At 52.4% G+C, this 19327-nt stretch overlaps 1 protein-coding gene across 4 annotated transcripts in view; it reads right to left on the bottom strand.

Annotated features, from left to right (window-relative positions):
- The window catches only part of DLGAP4 (DLG associated protein 4), a 143186-nt gene that overhangs the window by 72466 nt on the left and 51393 nt on the right, over positions 1 to 19327 (bottom strand). For 3 of the 4 annotated variants that reach the window (XM_019972357.2, XM_019972356.2, XM_070801613.1), the window contains exons 2-6: positions 16411 to 17482; positions 12617 to 12858; positions 10036 to 10150; positions 7398 to 7448; positions 4302 to 4542 (exon numbers count right to left, since the gene is read on the bottom strand). In XM_019972357.2, the coding sequence (XP_019827916.1) occupies positions 4302 to 4542; positions 7398 to 7448; positions 10036 to 10150; positions 12617 to 12858; positions 16411 to 17409 (1648 nt within the window). In that variant the 5' untranslated portion in view covers positions 17410 to 17482. The remainder of the gene's footprint in view (positions 1 to 4301; positions 4543 to 7397; positions 7449 to 10035; positions 10151 to 12616; positions 12859 to 16410; positions 17483 to 19327) is intronic. The other variant, XM_070801612.1, reaches the window with a different exon arrangement.

Here is a 19327-nt window from a genome sequence, read left to right as displayed (position 1 = left end):
GACTTGCTTTGACCAACCAGATGTTCACAGGAGACTTGAAATGTGCTTGTACAGTGGGCTTAGCCCTCTTATACTTCTGCCACCGCCGTGGAAAGCACATGGCATGGCTTGGGCACTGATTCCAGGAATGCACTTTCGTCCCAGGAGGAGAAGGATATAGGACGTGCAGAGCAAAACTAGGTGACTGGAAAGCTCATGAATGAGAACAAATGTGTATTATTGGGTGCTGCTGAAATTAGATGTGCTTGCTTGTTCCATGGCATTATTGTGATAATAGTTGATAGATACAGAAATTGGTACCAAGAGTAGGGTGTATGAGCAATAAAAATAAAAATATGTAGAACTGTCTCTGGGACCAAGTGGTGCGCAGTGAGTTGTTACTGGAGGCTTGAAAAAAGGTGACCTTGCACTATGGAGAGACAAATGCTTGGTAAAACTGTCCATCTATAGTAATTTGAAGAGAACCAATGGATTTGGGCAAGATGGTTTCCAGGTAAATGCTGAAAGCAAGAGCTGGTGCCTCTGGGCTGGATTTGAAAAGGACTTACAAGAAAGAGTGGAATTCATAAAAGATATAGGGAGTGTTGAGTGTTTAGAGGGAATACAGAGAGCCCAGAACTTGGCTAAGTTGGAAAATAAATCAATCAACACTTCTCCAGCCAGTAAATCAGTCTCAAATTAATATGCAGCCTGGGGACAAAGACCAAACCAAGGTCATGACCAGTTAAGATATAACATATGGGCCAGATCCAATCAAGAGCACGGTTACAACATCTTTTATTAATACTTGAAAATAATAAGGTACCATTTAGTAGATGTTCTCAGCTGCTCAAAAGGGCTTCCAGAAAGTTTTAGAGCATGGCCCCATAGAAGCCTGATGTATCCAAAGTAGTCATAATTGAGTAGAGAGAGACTGTCATAACTTAAAAATTAATGGTGTAGTTTTTGCAACATGGAAGTTAAGTGGAATACAATACATAGAAAACCCATAAAGTGTTTGAGGGAGGTGTGTGGCCAAAACAATGATCACTTAGGCCAAAGAGACTGAGACCATTCAAAGTGTAAAAAGACATCTGGGTCCCTAACTTCCTTCAGGCAGGAAGCAGGCAACAACAGTTCATCAACTGCCCAAAGACCTATATTCTCCAGTGCTTCCTTTAGACAAGGCCAAAAAAGGCTAATGGAAAAGGAAGGGCTTCCAGAGAGCTATAGAAAAACATGGCTTAGGGAATCAACCCCAGGGAGCAAGACCTTGGGCCTCATCAAGAGATATTCCCTCTCCCAGAGTATTTGCCCAACATTTGCCAAGAGGGACTTCACAATGGCCATGGATCAGTAAGTCTCTGAGCCTCCTCCCCTCCTTCTGAACAAGAATGTGACCTGCAAGTCATCCTGTCCCTATTTCACCAATGCATGCTGTGTGTGTGTGTGTGTGTGTGTGTGTGTGTGTGTGTAGAGGAGGTGTTTGGGAGGTGGGAGGTAGATACTTTTTTTTCTTTTTTAGGCTTTAGGTTCCTCAATCAAGAGGAGCCAAATCCAGATTTGACACAGATCATGAGATCTTTTTTCTTCCTTAAAAATATATTTATTTATTACTGAAGAATAGTTGATTTTCAGTATTAATTTCAGGTGTACCATGACATCCTGATGTTATGGTTGAATGAGACTTTTCAGGATCTTTGGGATAAGGGTATTTTCTGTAAGAGTGACAGGACTAAATGTGGCCAAGAAAGTGGACCACAGTAGATTGAATTACTGACCCTGATTCTTCACCCCTTCCTCAATCCTCACACTTTACCATATAAATCAGTTTCTTACACAAAGGTGGGAGGGTATTTCTCCATCCCTTGTCCTTGAGCTTAGTCATATGACCCCCTTCAACCAATAAGATTTTTGTAGATATTATGCAAGCAGGGACCTTGAAATGTGCCTGTGTAGTTAGGCTTGCTGTCCTCCGCTTCTGCCAGCACCACAGGAAGAACATGGCCTGCCAAAGCCACTGATCCCAGGAGGACACTTTGGTCCCGGGAAGAGGGTGAGAAACATGTGGAGCACATTCCAGCTGACCACAGAGGTGCAAAAGAAATAAATGTTACTTTTTTTTTTATACCTCATTTGTGGTTGTTATGCAGGAATGTTGTATCAATAGTTGACCAATACAGGGTTCCAAACAGTTCTGAGTCATGTAGCCCATCACCCAACCTCAGCCCATTTATGAGTGAATGAGGTAGGGGGAGATTGGTGAATGAGGGTTTATTTGAACAAAATCGTTGGAGGTGCTGTTTGATTCCCCACGCTCACCCTCTGCTTAGAGAACTTCCCTTACAGGACTTCCCTGGTGGTCCAGTGGGTAAGACTCTGTGCTTCCACTGCAGGGGGCATGGGTTCGATCCCTGGTTGGAGAACTAAGATCCTGCAAGCCACATAGTGTGCCCCCACATCCACCCCCACCAAAAAAAAAAAAAAAAAAGAAACGAAAGAGAACTTCCCTTGGGCCTGGTGATGTGGAGAATCTGATCCTCCCACCCAAGGCTCTTAGAGGACTGGAATGGTGTACCTGGGAGAGTCGGGCAGAGAGATTCCCTGGATTTGGAGGCCAAGCAATGTGAACCCCAATGCCTGCTTGAGACTCCTAAAATGGAGAGGCTGGCAGGGTTAGCTAGAAGGAAGGGGGTAGCAGACCACCCTGTACTTTCAGAGTTTTGCAAGGCACAGGCCCCACTGTCATATAGGTTAAGTCGAGCTGAGGAGACAGTAGGGCTGGAGTTGTCATCAGAGGAATCTGTCCAAGAAGCCTGCCTGGCAGGGGCAGGTCCCCTGGCAAAAAGAGGCTGAGTGGGGAGGAGAGGGACCACTGCATGGAGAAGCTGAGGGGGAATAAGCAGCAGTGGCCTGGAGGGGGTCTGCCCAGGCCAGGAGAGAAGGCATCATGAGGGCCTTCAGGCCCTCTTTCTAAGAGAAAGACCAGCAAGTGGCATCTGTCCCACAGAAAAGTCCTGATGCTAGACAACCCCTGCGCTAGCGACCTTCCCCTCCCACTGGAGGAACCAGCAATGGCCACTGGTGAACAAGGAACCCAGGAGACACTGACCACCATGCCCAGCTCCCCACTGTGGGCTTTCCAGCCCAGTCAAGCCCTAGCTACCAGGTGCATGAGGTCTGAAGTGGATGAGCCTGGCATTTTGACATGAGGCCAGACTCTCAATATCTGAAAACGAGACTGTTCCTTAAGGTCTAAAAGGGATAGGAAAAGCTCAGGAACCTGCCCAGATATCACCCATGATTTGAAAGGCAATAGTGAAACACAGTGGTTTCTTGCTCTGTCCCCAGCCAAGTTCATTCCAGTCAATAAGCTGGTTTCTTGTGTATAGAATTCCTTGAGATTCAGGCTCATTTGATCATATTAAACACCAACTGAGCACTTGAAACAAGTGTCTTCTCCTACAATAATCCAACCCCAAATGCCTTTGATTGTCAGGAGGCTCCAAGTCAAGACTGAGAACCAGTAATAACAACTACACTTGTCAGCTCCTACCACGTGCAAGGCCCTACCCACCTAAGCCTCCCCAGGCACAGACTTACTTCATCTGCTGGAGAGCTCTCTGGCGTCTGGTTTATGCTTCAATTTATAGATGGGGAAACTGAAGCTCGGGGAGGAAAAGTTGCTGCTAGAGTGAGATCAAAGTTCTGTCTACTAAGCTAGAAACTGTACTATGATTTTCCTTGGTCTTGATATCATGGCTTGCTCTGGGAGAGAGGGTCCCCCTTTTCTCTGATCATCCCTGGGTTATTGTCAGAGAACTCAGAACAGGTATCAGGAAGGACAGGTTGTCCCTGATTGTGAATATGAGAGACACCTGCAAACTCACCCCTTTGAAATGGCTCAGTGTAAATCCCATTCTCTTCCCTGCAGGGTCCCACTCTCCCCACAGGTTTGCCTACCTGAACTAATCCAAACCGGTAAGTAGGGCTTCAGTGAGCTCTGCCTGCCAGCAGGAGGCTGCTCTGAATCAGGGTTTTAGAGACCCAGGGGCCACCAAGTACCTCACAAGCTAGACCTCTTCACCCCACTCCCAGTGTTGACATCTCTCTCTGTGACCCCCTCCCCCACACCCCATTTGAGCTCCAGTTTACCAATTGGTGGGAAGTTCAGCCCCAAGGGCTCCTGCTTTGCCTAACCACCCCTCCACTCCTGGCTTGCCCACTATGGATTCCTATCCACCTGCAGTCCACCAGGCACGGTCCCAGGGGCCCCCCTGGCAAAACAAACGAACAAGTCCCGCCCCCACCTCGGTACTCACTCGGAAGCGTGCGACTATTGCTGAGGCTGCCGGTGCTGGGCGGTGGGGAAAGGGACTGCAGGGAAACACTGTCCTCCTCCTGCGAGCAGCCTGCCTGGATGGCGCGCAAGTAGCTGTGGCTGCGGGAGCGGAAGTAGCTGGGCAGCGGCAAGTCTAGAGCCTCAGCCGCAGTCGACTCCGCTTCACTGCAGGCCGACTCGCAGGCCGCCTCGTACTGGTCGCTCAGATCTGCCTCCCGGACCTGTCCGGGCAAAAGCAGGCATCAGGGGCCATCTCCACCCATTCTGGAGGGATGGGGGTGCTTGGTGGTGGGCTCAGCTGCAGAGCTGGAGTCTGGTGCTGCAACTCAGCCCACCTTCCTGTTCCCATCTCACTCAGGGCATGCGATGGGCAGAGGGAGCCCTTAAGAAATAGGCAGCCCCTCTCACCTCTCTGGGCCTCAATTTTCCCATCTCTAAGATGGAGGAGAAACTGTTCAATATACTTTCTAGGATGTTAACTAGGTTATATCTTATGTGTTCAGACTGATTAACTAATAGATTTTGAGGTCACATCTGAAGTCAACCAGAAAGAAGGCTATACTCAATTAGTAATGTTTGCCCTGACGGTTGGAATGGGGAGGTGGCAGTAGATGTGCTAGACATTTACCATCTTATGGTCCAATTCCTTCATTTTTATAAGCAAAGAAACTGAAGGCAACTGAGGGGAAGATACTTGCCAGGTACACCCAGTGAGGAAGTAGCAGAATCAACACTCCAAATGTGTATTTAAGGAAGATTAATCTAGCCCTGTGACATAGAATGGATGTTGGATAGAGGGTGTGGAATGGAGGCAGAGGCCAGAGACGAAGCGATGCAATAGTCTGGTGGGAGAAAATAATACTGGAATGAGGGTCGTGGCAGTGAGGATCGATTAGTGATGTCTGCCACGGGCAATATGGAGAATGGTGGTATATGTGCTATTTGCCATCTCTCCTTTAGCTCAACCTCATCTGGATGGTTTCTAAGTGTCCCTCTAGAGAAAACCATTCAAGATCCTACAAATCTGCAGCTGGAGTTGTGAGCATAGAGGGGCCTCACCATACATATACCCTCCAAGAGTTCTGGGAGGGTCTGTCTGACCCATGTCTCAGGCCATCTTGGTACCTGGGGATCACAAAGTATGAGCTGAGGAGTGAGTTGGCCAAAGATGGACACTGGTTAGGGGTCTTGGGAGACACCTGGGCAAGAGGGCAGGGGGGCAAGAGGGCAGGGGGGCAAAAGTTTCCTCCACCACGTGGAGGAAAAGATGAGGCTGGGCCTGGGGCCAGCTCTGCCCTGGACCTGCTGTGTGACCTCAGGCCAGCACTATCCTTTAGACCAGTGTTTCCTCCTCTAAATGGAGTGGAACGCCTGTGAACTTATCAGGTCCTGCACCAGGTAAACTGGCTAGTGGGATCATCACCCAATTTAGAGTATATGTTTGGAAAGGGCTAAATTTGCTCTGTTCGATATGGTAGCAATTAACCATGTGTGGCTATCTAGGGTCAAGTTAAATATAATTTTTAAGAATTTCAGTTCCCTAATTACACCAGCCACATTGCACTTGCTCATGCTACCTTTATTGGACAGCATGGATTATAGAACATTTCTAATTATCACCAGGTTCTATCAGACAGCACTGATAAATTAACATGTAGGCCATGTGACATATCCAGAATTCACCTGGAGGGGGTATTAAAGAGATAGGTGTTTATCCTCCAAAATTGCAACCTGAGGGAGGTATACTGAGAGACCCTTGTGATTGCCAAGGGCAATGAGGTCTTGCTTTGGGATTGCACAGTAATGGCCCAGCTCTGGAGCTAGATGGCCAGAGTTTCACTGCCAGGTCCATCATTTTCTCACAATATGAATGTGGGCGAGTCACTGAACTGCTCTGTGCCTCGGTTTCCCCATATATAAAATGGGGGATAATTGGAGACCAGATTTCACAGAATGATGGTCAAGATTAAATGAGATCATTCATATCGCATGCTTTGAAGAGTGTTGGGGGGAAAGTAAATACCTGATAACCTGTATCTGTTATCACAGGAAGCTCTGTGGGGGTGATTGCAAGGATTTGTGAGTGTTGGTTAAGATGCTCCCAAGCTCTTGGGGGAGAGGCCAGCTGGTCAGTGCTGTTGGTATGTGTACCACTAAGGGTACACTGCGTGTAGGGAACCTCCCCTGGAGGTTTTATATGTGAAACATCACACCCTTATCACGAGGCTGTTGAAGGAAGGAAGAGATCACCTGGCCCACTGTGGGCTCCCCAAAGACCCTCTGCATCAGTGCGATCAAGAGGAACTCCGAAATGAAGGTGGGAGGTGCATCAGGCATCCACGGCTGGAATCAGGAGATGTAGGGCCAGTCCTAATTCTACTCTGTAGGGCATGTGGCCTTGGGGCTGGGGCATGGGGGGAGGAAAGGACCACTTCCGGGGGTAAGATGTGTGTGCATCCTACCCCCGGGCACCCTTAGGACAGGCAGACAGTGCCAGTACCAGCATCATCTTCACCAACTTTGGTAAACTTGAAAAGTCTCTGCATTCATTCCAGAACCCTAACATCCTTAAAAATCTTGATGGAATTCAAGAAAAGAGATAAGTCAGAGGATCTGGGGCCTGGAACATGGAGACCAATGTCCCCAGCCCCTGATCTGTCCAAATAGAACAGTCTTGCCTGGCCTTTCCCAGGCTTTGGGGGAAAAGACAAGGAGGGAGCTAGAATCTCTCAGGATATGCCTTCCCTTATCCTAGGGTTACTCTTTTTTAAAAAGTAGAGTTGATTACAATGCTGTCCTAATGTCGTGGGGCTATTCTTGCCTCATCCATAGAACCTAACTCATTCTTTTCCATTTTTGAGAAGAGGAAACTGAGGCACAGAGAAGTGAAGTGACAGGGCCAGGGAGTGAAAGGTCCAGGTGCCAATATGAGCCCCAATTCCATCCTCCTTGGAGGAGGTTTTCCTGGTGCTAGCTCTGCTTGCAGCTATCCGGGTTAAGGGCCAGGACACTGAGGTGCCTAGGCCCAGCCCTGGACTCTGGGATGGGGCGGTGAGAGAATGGCAAACATACTGACCTGCTGTTCGTGGCCAAACAACTGGGGGATCAGGGAGGCCTGTCCAAAAATCTGCAGGAAAGAGATGGGGAGGGTTATGGGCAGACCGAGGCTGGGGGCTGGGGAGGGGTCTTCAGGCTCGGCTACAAGAGAACTTGGGGCTGGTCTAACCTCCTCTCCAGACTGGCTGGGGCCCACTTACTAGGAGGTTTTGGTTTCCTCCAGGGATAGGAGGCTCACTCCTTCTGAGACTGGGTTTATACATGTTTCTCCTGGGTTGGCTTCTGGGACCATGGATGTCCTCTCTGCTGCCTGTCAGCTGGGCAGGTAGCCTCCCAGGATCTATAGATTAGGGGAAGAACCTGGAGGCTTCTCTTCCCTGGTCAGGGCTTACCCAGTCCAGTGCCTGGTGGGAGGGGAGCTTCTCCTGGCAGGAGTTGAGGCTCAGAGATACAGACAGAATTGGACATCTCTGACTTTGAGGCCACATATGTGGCTCAGGTCACTCAAGCTTCACAGGGTGAGGGTTGGGGGTTCAGAGCACTCTAGGCCAGAAGAGAACTGGGGCTAGGCAGGGGGTAGTGGGAGAGACCGGTGGTGTCCCCAGCCTGGCTGATTCCATATACCTTTTTGTGTGGCCAAAGGACAAAATAGTGTTTCCAGTGCCAAGGCCAGGTGGGGGATGGAGAGGGTGCACGTGAGACAGACAGACAGACCCAGAGAGAAACATGGAGATGAGACGTACTGGAGAGAATCAGAGAAAAATGTGAATGAGAGGAGAGAAAAGCAGAGGGACACAGACAAGACAGCTGAGGGATGAGAGGACAGACAGGATGGGAGAGACAGGGAAGGGCACTGTCCATCCAGCACACACCTCATGCCCCGCGCCACCTGCTTGGGGACAAGACAGCAAGGGCCCCGTCTGCAGGGAGCTCCCAGTCTTAAGGGTGAGACAGACACCAAATAAATAAGCAAACAAATATAATTCTTGATAGTGCGAAGTGCTGTTGAGACAATGAAGCAAGGTAAGGGAACAGGGCCCCAGGCACCCCTGAGGTGGGAAGTGATACTGCAGGTCTCTCTGAGGTGACATTTGAGCCAAGACCTGGATCACACAGAGGAACCAGCTGTGCAAAGATCTGAGAGAAGAGTGCTCCCAGGGAGGAACAAGCATGGGGAGGCTGGGGCAGGAATGAGGGATGTAAGCAGCAAAAGGAGGCCAGTGTGGCAGGAGCAGGGCCGGTGACAGAATATGTCAGAGATTACCTCTGAGAGGGAGGCCAGGCCTCGCGGGTCTGGCTTTCCTGGGGGTAGGCAGGAGCTATGGGATGGTGCGGAGCAGGTGACGTGATCTGACTTCTGCCTTTTGCTAGCTCCCTCTGGCCACCGTGAATAGGTTGGAGGTGACAGGCACAGAGGCCAGCACAACTGTTCAGGTGAGACTTGGTGGGACCTGGAGGATGGGAGGGGCAGAGGGTCCCCTGGCTGGGGTGGGGGGGCTCTACCTCACCCCCCATCTGAGGTCAGTCTCCTTGGAGTCTGGGAATGACAGTCCTGAGGGTGGGGGGCTGGGGAGAGCTTGGCCAGGCTAGGAATAATGGTGTGGTGGGGATCTGAGGTCCAAAAGTTCTAAGCAGTCCATTAGCCCGGGCAGTGGGGCTGCACGCAGTGAGACCTGGGGCCTGTTCCTGCCTAGAGAGGCAGCTGGGTCTGCACCTGACTGTCTCTGCTGCCTCACCGTGCTACCGTTGGCAGGTGTCTGCCCTCTCTGGGCCTCGTCCCCCCATTCACACTGTGGAGGGAGCCCTCGAGCCTTGCCTGGCTATCCCTTTGCAAATGGTAAAGTACTGTGCACAACACAGTAGGGACTGAGGTCCAGGTTTGGGCCTGACAGTCCATCTCTGCCCAGTTTCGCCTCCTCCTCCCCGTGTGATCCTACCTAATTGGGCCTCAGTTTCCTCATCTGTGAAATGGGGATATGGATATGGACCCTCTGGGGTGGTGGTGAGGGATCCAGGAGCTGATGGTTGAGAGAATTAACAGCACAGCATGCTTACCACTATTACTGGCAGAACTGGCCGGGTCCTGGAAGCCCAGCTATCCACCAAGCAGATGGGACATGGGGGTCCAGAGTGGAGAAGCAACTTGCCGGAAGTCATACAGCAAGATGGCAGCACGAACCATCAAGGTAGCTACCCTGTGCTGAGCACACTGTGTTTATTATCTCACTGATGCCTCACAACCCTTTCAAATAGGAAAGATTACCTTCTGGTGATAAGTCAGGCAACTGAGGCTCCAGGAAGGGGGGCGGGGGATTTGACCTGGGTTTACACTGTCAGTGACAAGACTGGGACTGAAAGCCAGGTCTCCAGTTCCACGTCCTCGGTACTTCTGGGTGGACAGCAGTAGTGCAACCCCTCCCTCTGTGGCCACAGCTCAGGCCATCAGTGTCGGGCCCTGGGGTTGCTCTCCAGGCACTGGACGCTCAGTGAGGAAGAGGCATGCACAGACAGCTTCAGGAACCAAGACTAAACAGAAGCACAGGGCAGACATGCTGGGACTACTCAGCAGAGGCTGGACCTGGATGTTGGTCCTTCCCCTGGGTGGGAGTTGGGGCTCTCTCCAGCCCACTGGCCTTCTGCCTCCCCACCGCCCTCACCTGGCTGATGCAGCTGGAGTCGTTGAGGCTGTCACTGACAGGGTTGTATTCCTCCTCCCAGCTCGGACACTTGGAGGGCAGCAGCATGTCCACGGAATCCAGGCGGTCCAGACTCCTGGGGAGGATGGGGAGCAGATGGGGCTCAGTCTCCTCTTTGTTTAGCCTGGGAAACTGAGGCCCAGAGGTGGGAAAACTGGCCAAGGTTATCCAGTGGTAGAGGGGAAAATGGAAGTCACTGCCAGCCTGGGTAGTATGAGGGGTGATGAGCAAGGGGAGAGCTCCTAGCTTTTGGATGCCTTGTGAGTCTCGTAGGTGCAGGCGGCCTTCATTGGTCATGTCTGCTGTAGTCACGAGGTGGCAGCACAAGCTCGCTTTTGACTGTTTCAAACCAGAGGCACTCCACACCAGCTCAATTCTACAGCGCCTTCCTCTGCAGGCCTGGGGCAATTCCAGAGGCTGGACAGAGGAGACTGTCAAGGCCCACAAGCCTTGACCTCCAGCCAAGATTGCCCAAAGGTCATCAGTTTTGACAGAACGTCCAGGTAGCCTCCTCCAGGCTCCTGAAGACTCACCACTTTTCCCCTACAGTCCTGGTGCTTCAGTCTTTCTCACAACTACCTGACCACGAGTCTCCTCTGCACCACTGCTCTCAAAGTAAGATCCAAGCTGCCAACAGCTCAGCCCTTGATATAGACAAACTTAGACTGGAACCCAGGCTCCTCCCAGGGTGATCTTGGGTAAGCTGTCACCCCGTAAGTCTCAGTTTCCTCACCTCTAAGTGGGGGTGTCACCATGCCTGTCTGCTGGGGCTGTGGGGCGGTTTCAGAGATGCAGGTTAAAGGGCACTGGGGCAGGCAGAGAGCCCAGAGAGCAGCAAGTGCTAACAGATGGCCCCCATTACTGTTACTACAGGCATACTCCTTTTATTGCAGTTCCCCTTACTGTGCTCTGCAGAATTTTTTTTTTTACAAATTGAAGGTTTGTGGCAACCCTGAGTTGTCAGGTGATGCTTAGCATTTTTCAGCAATAAAGCATTTTAAAATTAAGGTATGTACTTTTTAAAAGACATAATGCTATGGCACACCTAATAGACTAGAATGTAAACATAGCTTTTACATGCATTGGGAAACAAAAAAATTCATGTGACTCACTTTATTGGGATATTCTCTGTATTACCGTGGTTTGAAGTATGCCTGTACTACTATTATCAATTTGCTCTCATTCAAGGCCTGTACCCTGGTCCTGCCCACCTCTCCCACCTCCATGCCCACAGATCATTCAAGAATTGTAGGAGGTCAGGACTAGAAGGGATCTTAGAGATCATCCAGCTCAGCCCCCTTTCCTTAAAGCTAGGGAAAAAGGCTCAGAGAGGGTGAGACCTAGAAACAGCCCATGGTGTCCTGAATTCCCACCTGGAGGCCATTCCCTGCCTTCTGTCCTCGCCAAGGAGACTCCCTGCTCCTGTCACCTGCTCTGCTCTCTTCCCATGGCTGCAGTCCTCCCAGCCTACCTTCTCAGTGAAGCCTTGGCTGTTGCCCCCAGGAACTGAAGAACTAGGACTAACCTCGTTTCCTTTAACCCTTCCAAGTCTTTTGTCTGCTTCTGACTTGTTTCTCTTCCTCAGTGGGTTCTGAATCGCCTACAACTTTCATCTGTGTTCTACTCATTCTTTTCTGTTCTAATCCCCACTGTGACTTCTGCATGTGAAAGCTCACTTCTCTAACATGTTAATTGTTGCTTTCTGTGTGAGTGCATTTCATTTTTCACACTTTCACTAACTCTTTCAAGCCTTAAAACAATAGGTTTGGGCCCCATTCCAGGAATTCCAGGCGAGGTAATGGGCAGGGGAAGGCTGTGTATCACTCCCTTTGACATCTGGATTCCCCCTCATCCTCCAAAGGGCAGGGCTCTTCTAGCCAGAAGAGGGTCCCCTGGAGAAGTTCCTGGGGCTGTGGGAGGGGAAACCACCTTGGGGGTGTGGCTCCTTTGGGCAGGGTTTACCTGGGCCAGTCTCTAGAGAGACTCCCCTTACGCTTTATCAGAGCATAAGGCTCACCTGTGGCCAGGACTTAACTGGGGGGTAGGGGGGTAGTGGGGTAGCTCACCAAATGGCGGGGCTGTCCGGAGTCAATTCATCAAAGAGAAGGGGCCAACCTAAGGAGGAGGATCTCAGGAGGGGGGCTAAACTGAAGGAGGGTTCACCTAGGGTACCTGAGTCTGAAGCTGGAGGGCAGGATTCATCTGCGGGGCTGCTTCATTCATTCAGCCGGCGGCCGAAGAGGAGGAAGGCCAGGTTCTCAGGGGTTGGGCATACCTGTGAGGGGCTCACCTGGAAGGCGAGGCTTGGAGCAGGGGTTGCAAGCAGGTAAAGAGGCTTTCCCAGAGGCTAGCTCGCAAGTGGGTGGGGCCCGGTGGAGGCGGGGACAGCCGGGGGGCGTGGCCCACGCGGGGCGTGGCTTACTTTAAGGGCGTGGTCCTTTTAGGGAGCCGAACTCCGAGTGGCCAGGGCTTCTGGTGCGGGGCTCCCGGGGGCGGAGCTGGCCTGTGGGCGCGACTCTAGAGGCCCGGGCTGTGCGCTCACCTGCGGGGATTGCTCTGCTCTCCCAGCGACTGCTGAGTGGCCCTCAGGTAGCTCTGGCGCCGCGCCGCCGTCTTGGGGGAGGGCTTGGGGCTGCCGCCGGACTCGTCACTGTCCTCGTCGCCCATGGCTTTGATGTAGCTGCCGCTGCGCATTCGCCGGCACGGGATGGGGCCCTCGGCCGTGGCGTCCGCCTCGCGCGGGGACAACAGCGAGGTGGTCCACTCGCCGCCGCCGCCGGGCACCTGGGGATGGACCGCTTTCAGCGAAGGTGGCTCGGGGGTTGCGGGTGGGCAGCGCACACCCCCAGAGCGCCACCGGCCACCCAGGATGGGACTCATCACCTGGGGAAAGAGCTGCGGGATAGAATCCCCATCCCTAAGACTGTAAAGCTCCCTCGCTCTCCCATCTTGGAGAATTCGGCCTTACCGTCGAAGGATATCCTGGGAAGTTTCACTATGTGACCTTCCCTGACCTTAGATTTCTCCATGGATCCCAGGCTGGGTGCCCCAGCAAAACCGCCCAGACAGAATGTTCACAATGGCTTCCACCCCAGCTACAGTGTAAGCACCGTTACCTTCCTGTCACTTCCCCCACCAACTCAGTGGATGGCTCATGATCTCACTGCACAGATGAGAGCCGCAGGCCTGAAAGAGGTCCCCAGACCTTAGGATGGTGAGGGAGGACAAGTCAGAGGGCCCCAGCCAGAGGACCTCACCTGAAGGATGGGGGTGAGGTCTCTGGGGTCAACCAACATTCCTCACCCCATAGATGGGTGAATTGAGGTACCAAGAGCAGAGGGGCTTTCCCGGGTTGGGCAGCCATGTGGTGAGCTGGAAAAAGGGCTCAGTGTTCCCATCTGAACCCCAGGGACCCCATCAGTGGAAGGGAGCTGTGATAGGGCAAGCGAGGTTGCAGCTGTGAGGGGAGCCCTGACCGCAGTGATTACAATGGCAAACCAACTGAGGGGACCTCTCCTGCCCTCTGAGGCCAGGATCCGCCAGCCGCTCCAGGAAGCACACAGTCTACGCCCTCCTTCACCTGATACCCACCGATGTATCCACGACAGTGGATGGTCACCATGTGATGGAGTATGGCCGTACCTCAGCCCAGCACAGGGTGAACACACCGTGCCATGTACACTCATCTCAGAGAGCAGGCATAACCCCCACTCCCGCCTCCCCAAGGACACACCCCAGCCACTTCGAGGTGTGCCCCTCCCTCAGTGAGTACATGATGTGAACACAGAGCTTACACGCCTTCTCACGTGCACACTAGCCACCAGTGTGCCTCGGACCCACCTCAACTTGTCCCCGCCTCACCGTGTCCCTGCCTCAACACATGCAGAGCTCACACTCTCGCTGGGTCTATATGTCACTGTGGACACCCAGGCACACGTTTCCTAGTGCACACAGCACACCGATTCTTGCCCACACCCACAAATGCACACACTTCCCAAATCACCATGCCTGCAGAGTCCACATTCTTCTTGGTCCCTGCATTGCTGGTGGCTGATTCCTGGCTGAGGGAAGGTCCCTGCCTGGGATTCCCAGCCCAGGTCCCCCCCTGCAGACTTCTCATTAACTCCTTCTCCCCGCTGACTGTTCTGTACATTCCACCCCAAACCATTGGCTAGTCCGTCCTCTCTTCCTCACCTGTCCCTTGGGAGGTGGCTTTATATACCCCCTGCTCAACACCTGTTGCTTCCCCAGCTCTTACCCACCTACTTCCTGTGGAGCAAACAGTTGGCATTACCCCAGCGCCCGCAGGGTCACTTTTTCATGGTGTTTCTGAAGCATTTTCACATGATCAGACTAAACCACATTATCTGAGAGGGAGCTAGGTTGCACACCACCCTCTCCTATATTTCTAAACTAAGGAAGGTAGATTGAGAGCCACAAAAGCCTTAAATATATAAAATACTGCCTAGATTTCATTTCCCCCCTTTGGAAAAACAAAAAGAATCTTTCCCCTCCGTAGTCTCACTGTCTTTGGAATTTTATATAGAATGACAAGAATGCAGGGATCTGTCAGACTTTGATGTTCATCTAGTTCAAAATGCATCTAATGTGGTCCCAAGGGCTGGCCAGGCCTGTGCTGACCTGCCCTCTGGGATGAGGCACGCGCTACCTACTGAAGCAGCCCCTCCCATCTAGTGAACAGAAATCTACTTCCTGTCATTTTCACCCACAGCTTGGGCTGTGGTGCTGGGAGCTACCCAGTTCACAGCCACTCACCCTGCCCTTGAGAGGCCAGTGCGTGTGTAGCAGCAGAGATGTCTCTGAACCTTCTGCCACTTTCCAGCAGTGGGATCTTGGTGCATAATAAGTGCCTCAATAAACTCTAGTGTCTGAAAGAAAAAAGCTAGTCCTCCAAAAGGACTTAGGGCCTCTGGGCTCCTGCAGCTCCCTGCTCATCTTCATCACATTCTGCTCTCACTGACAGGACTGTCTGTTCATGTGTCTTTTTCTCCAGTGTGCATGCTCAGTTGCTCAGTCATGTCTGACTCTTGTGACCCTATGGACTGTAGCCCATCAGGCTCCTCTGTCCATGGGTTGCTATTTCCTCCTTCAAGGGATCCTCCTGACCCAGAGATCGAACCCACATCTCCTGCATTTCCTGCACTGGCAGGCGAATTCTTTACCACTGAGCCACCTGGGAAGCCCCTTTTTTCCTCCTAGCATCCTAATAATCGGGAATACTGCTGCTACTGCTAAGTCACTTCAGTCGTGTCTGACTCTGTGCGACCCCATAGACGGCAGCCCACCAGGCTTCCCCGTCCCTGGGATTCTCCAGGCAAGAACACTGGAGTAGGTTGCCATTCCCTTCTCCAATGCATGAAAGTGAAAAGTGAAAGTGAAGTCGCTTAGTCGTGTCCGACTCTAGCGACCCCATGGACTGCAGCCTACCAGGCTCCTCCGTCCATGGGATTTTCTAGGCAAAAGTACTGGAGTGGGGTGCCATTGCCTTCTCCGTAATCAGGAATAGGTCTTATTTATTTTTTGATCTCTTCACTTAAGTGCTCATCTGCTCATCTACCCCTCTCTCCTCTCATGTTTCTTGACCACTTCCTCTATGACAGACTCTGTCTTGGGGCTTGGGGACACAGGATGGCACCAGATATGGTCCCTGTCCTCAAGGAGCACCCAGTCTGGTGGCAGTACCAGGTAGGAGGTTGGCACCAGAATGCCATGCAATTGGTTCTAGGAGGGGATAGATGACTCAGCTTTCAGATTTTTCTTCTCAAGAGCAGGGATATATGGGCTTCCCTGGTGGTCTCCTGGTTAGGAGTCCACCTGCCAACGCAGGGGACGAAGGTTTCATCCCTGGTGCAGAAGATCCCACATGCCATGGAGCAACTAAAGCCTGGATGCCACAACTACTGAAGCCCGTGCGCCTAGAGCCCATGATCTGCAACAAGGGAAACCATCGCAATGAGAAGCCCATGCACCACAATGAAGAGTAGCCCCTGCTCGCGGCAACTAGAGTGGGAACCCAGCACAGCCAAAAATAAAAATAAATAAATCTTTTTTTTTTTTTTTAAGGGGGGGCAGGGATATGTTTTAGTCCCTACTCAGGGCTGGTCTCAGAAGGGTCTTAATCAATGGCTCTTGAGCACATGACCAATGGAAAGAATCTTCTTATTAGCAAGATACCACCAGCCACCCACTTCCTAGGGGAGTAAACAGAGGCCTGAGTGAAACAACTTTCCAAGTCAACCTGTGGTACAGCTGGGTCTCAAATTGGTGCCTTCCCCACAACCCTTCACCCCACCCCTGACCTTGGCAGGGACCCACCTGCAGGTAATGGTAGGCGAGACCCTGGTGGCAGGATTTGGACTTTAGCAGGCTCTTATCCAAGGTGGCCGAGGTCTTCTGGCAGACCTCGTGGGCGTGGCTGAGGGTCAGAGTGGACCAGGAGCCCCGCTTGACATAGTTGGTGTCGGTGCCCACCCCAAGGCTGGGGCAGGTGGCCGGGGGTGCGGGCGGGGGTGGCGGGGCGGTCAGCTCAGTGGTGGTGTTCTTGGCGGCTTTGAGCATGTGCCCGCTGATGGTGTTGTAGGCGTGCATGAAATAGCGGGGCTGGCTGCGCTCCGCCTGGCGGCCCAGTGTCATCAGTCCCGAAGCTGGGCCGCTGCTGCGGAAGGCGCCACCTTCACCATCCAAGTTGTCATCCGAGCTCCACCAGCCGGAGATGTTGGAGCGGCTGCGCCGCTTGGGCTCCCCGGCCTTGGCCCGCTCCTTGCTCTTGGCCCTCCGGCCCTTGCCGTCCTCCAGGACGCCTTTCTTGCCGCCATTGCCACCGACCTTGCCTGCCGTGCCCTCCAGGGAGGGCGCCTTGGTGAAGAAGAGCCGCTGGACAGAATGGACCAGGTGGCGGATGCGGCCAGGACTCTCGCCCCGGGCCTTGGCCTCCCCGCGGGGGAACTGGAGCGTGCTAAAGCCATCACGATGGATGGGCAGCTGCTTCTCAAACTGGTCCAGCAGGTTGGCAGGCAGCCGGTTGATCTTGGTGGCCTGGGCGTGGCTGGGGAAGGGACTCTCCTCTGGCACCTCAAAGTGGGAGTTGTAGTGGATTCGGGGGAAGGTGCTGCTCGGCGGTGGCAGCTGGTTGTTGAGTGGGAAGAGCCCGTCCCCTGGCAGGGCATTCTGCCCGGGGAAGCGGGCCTCGCGGGCAAAGGCCTCTGTGGGCGATAGCAGGTAGGGGTTGCGGTCAGGGCCGGCAAACAGGGGCTCGTGTGGTGGGTCCAGGCTGTCAGAGAGGTGGCGGGGGCGGCTGTCACCGAGGCCTTTCATGATCCCGGCCCTCAGGGCAGGGGCCGTCGCCCTAGCGGGGCGCCCGGGTTGCCTCTCCCGGGCAGCAGCTGACCTGGGGAGAGAAGACAGATAGGCATCAGCTGGATTTGGAGGAGAAGGCTAGCCCAGACGCCCCACAGATCTCAAGGTTGGGAAGATTTCTGAAGACTCCTGGCCTGCTCTTAGCATTGTGCGTTGAGATCAAGAGTAAAATGGACAATGAAAACCCAACACAGCCAAAAAAAAAATTTATATATATTCTTCATTGACAAGCTTATTCTAAAATTTATATGGAAACACAAGGAATTTTTTAAAGTTCATTCATATCATTTTTTAAATTCCAAATACAAATGATAGCATTAAAAATAAAAGAGTAGAATGGAGACCCACTCACCATGTATGTAAATAAAAGTGACAGCTCAGGCTAGCAAACTGTTAAAATATGTTCTACTTTCCTACCTTGATGAATATATTTTCACAATAAACTGGAAACCCAGGTTCAAACTCAGACTTCTTGTGTGTGTTAGTCACTCATTCGTGTCCAACTCTTTGTGACCCCATGGACTGTAGCCCATCAGGCTCCTCTGTTCATGGAATTCTCCAGGCAAGAATACTGGAGTGGGTAGCCATTCCCTTCTCCATGGGATCTTCCCTACCCAGGGACTGAACCCAGGTCTCCTGCATTGCAGGCATTCTTTAGCACTGAGCCACCAGGGTCTCCTCCGGATTCCATGGCGGCATAACTGTTCCTCACCACAAGGAGCCCCATACATGCAAGCTCACTCCACATGCCCCTCAAACAGCCACCCCTCATCCCTAGGGCTGGTCCCACTGGCAGTGTAGACCACCATGGGAAGATCCGTGCTGGCCCTGGAAGCAGGCCTGCCATCCTTGGACCTGGCTATTTTCATGACCAACGGTGCCTCAAGCCTTCCTCAGCCTGAGACTTGCTCAGAGTCCACCAGGTGGAATTCTCCCCATTCTTTGCCAGAACCTCTCCTTGCCTCTAGAAGCCTGAGGGACCCCACTTCTGAAGTCCAGAGCATTTTAATGACGGTCCCTGTGACTGAACAGCACTCCCGGAAGCATCTCTGCTTCTACCAGGTGACTTGTCAGAGCCTTTATCCCCAGCCTGGAGAGGAATTCTGCTGATGTGCGTCTTTATCTTCATTACAGCAGCCACATGAGGTGGAGGACCATTGTCTCCATTTTACAGATGGGGAAACTGAGGCTGGGAGAAGCAATTCTAGCCAAAGTGAAGTAAGTAACTCAGACTTCAGCCACCCCATCAGTGTCCCAGAAAATCAAGTATCCTCCTCCACTCCAGCCAGCAGCAGCTCCCTCTGGGCACAAAACCACCCCCGGATCCCTCTTGCTCCTGGCCAAGCTTCCTTACAGCTCCTCAGGGCTGCAGTGTCCTTGGGCTCAGGGGCCAGCCTCCTCGGCTCTCCAGCTGGAGAACTGTGTGTGTAGGAATCTGTCCTTGGTGCCCACTCAAGTAAAGCCAATGATACTGAAAATGCAGAAGAGTTTGCAAACATAGTCCGCTTGCTCGCTGGCTCAGCAGGGGTCTGACTCCCTCTAAATACCAGAGGTGGAGTGGGCTGGTCACCAGGAGCAGAAGACAGCTGAAGTCCTGCCCCAGAAGTGCACACTACACTCGTCCTCTCAGCCCTGAGCACTTCTCTCCCGACTTTTCTTATCTTTCCCCTAATGACAGTTCCCACTGTGCCTAAAAAATGATTCAGACTTCCTTCCTGTGGTCTAGGTGGAATCAGCCTTATTCCAGAGCTGCAGGGGTAGACACGTGATGCAGGCCTGGCCAATCGGAGTCCTGCATCCCCGAGTACTGATTGGCTCTGAGATAGAAACAGGATCCTTATTAGCCAGTGAGAGTCAGCCCTGGGATTATGGCTGA

Source organism: Bos indicus, chromosome 13 (assembly GCF_029378745.1).
Source record: "Bos indicus isolate NIAB-ARS_2022 breed Sahiwal x Tharparkar chromosome 13, NIAB-ARS_B.indTharparkar_mat_pri_1.0, whole genome shotgun sequence".
NCBI lineage: Eukaryota > Metazoa > Chordata > Mammalia > Artiodactyla > Bovidae > Bos > Bos indicus.
This window is presented reverse-complemented; position numbering and strand designations above follow the sequence as displayed.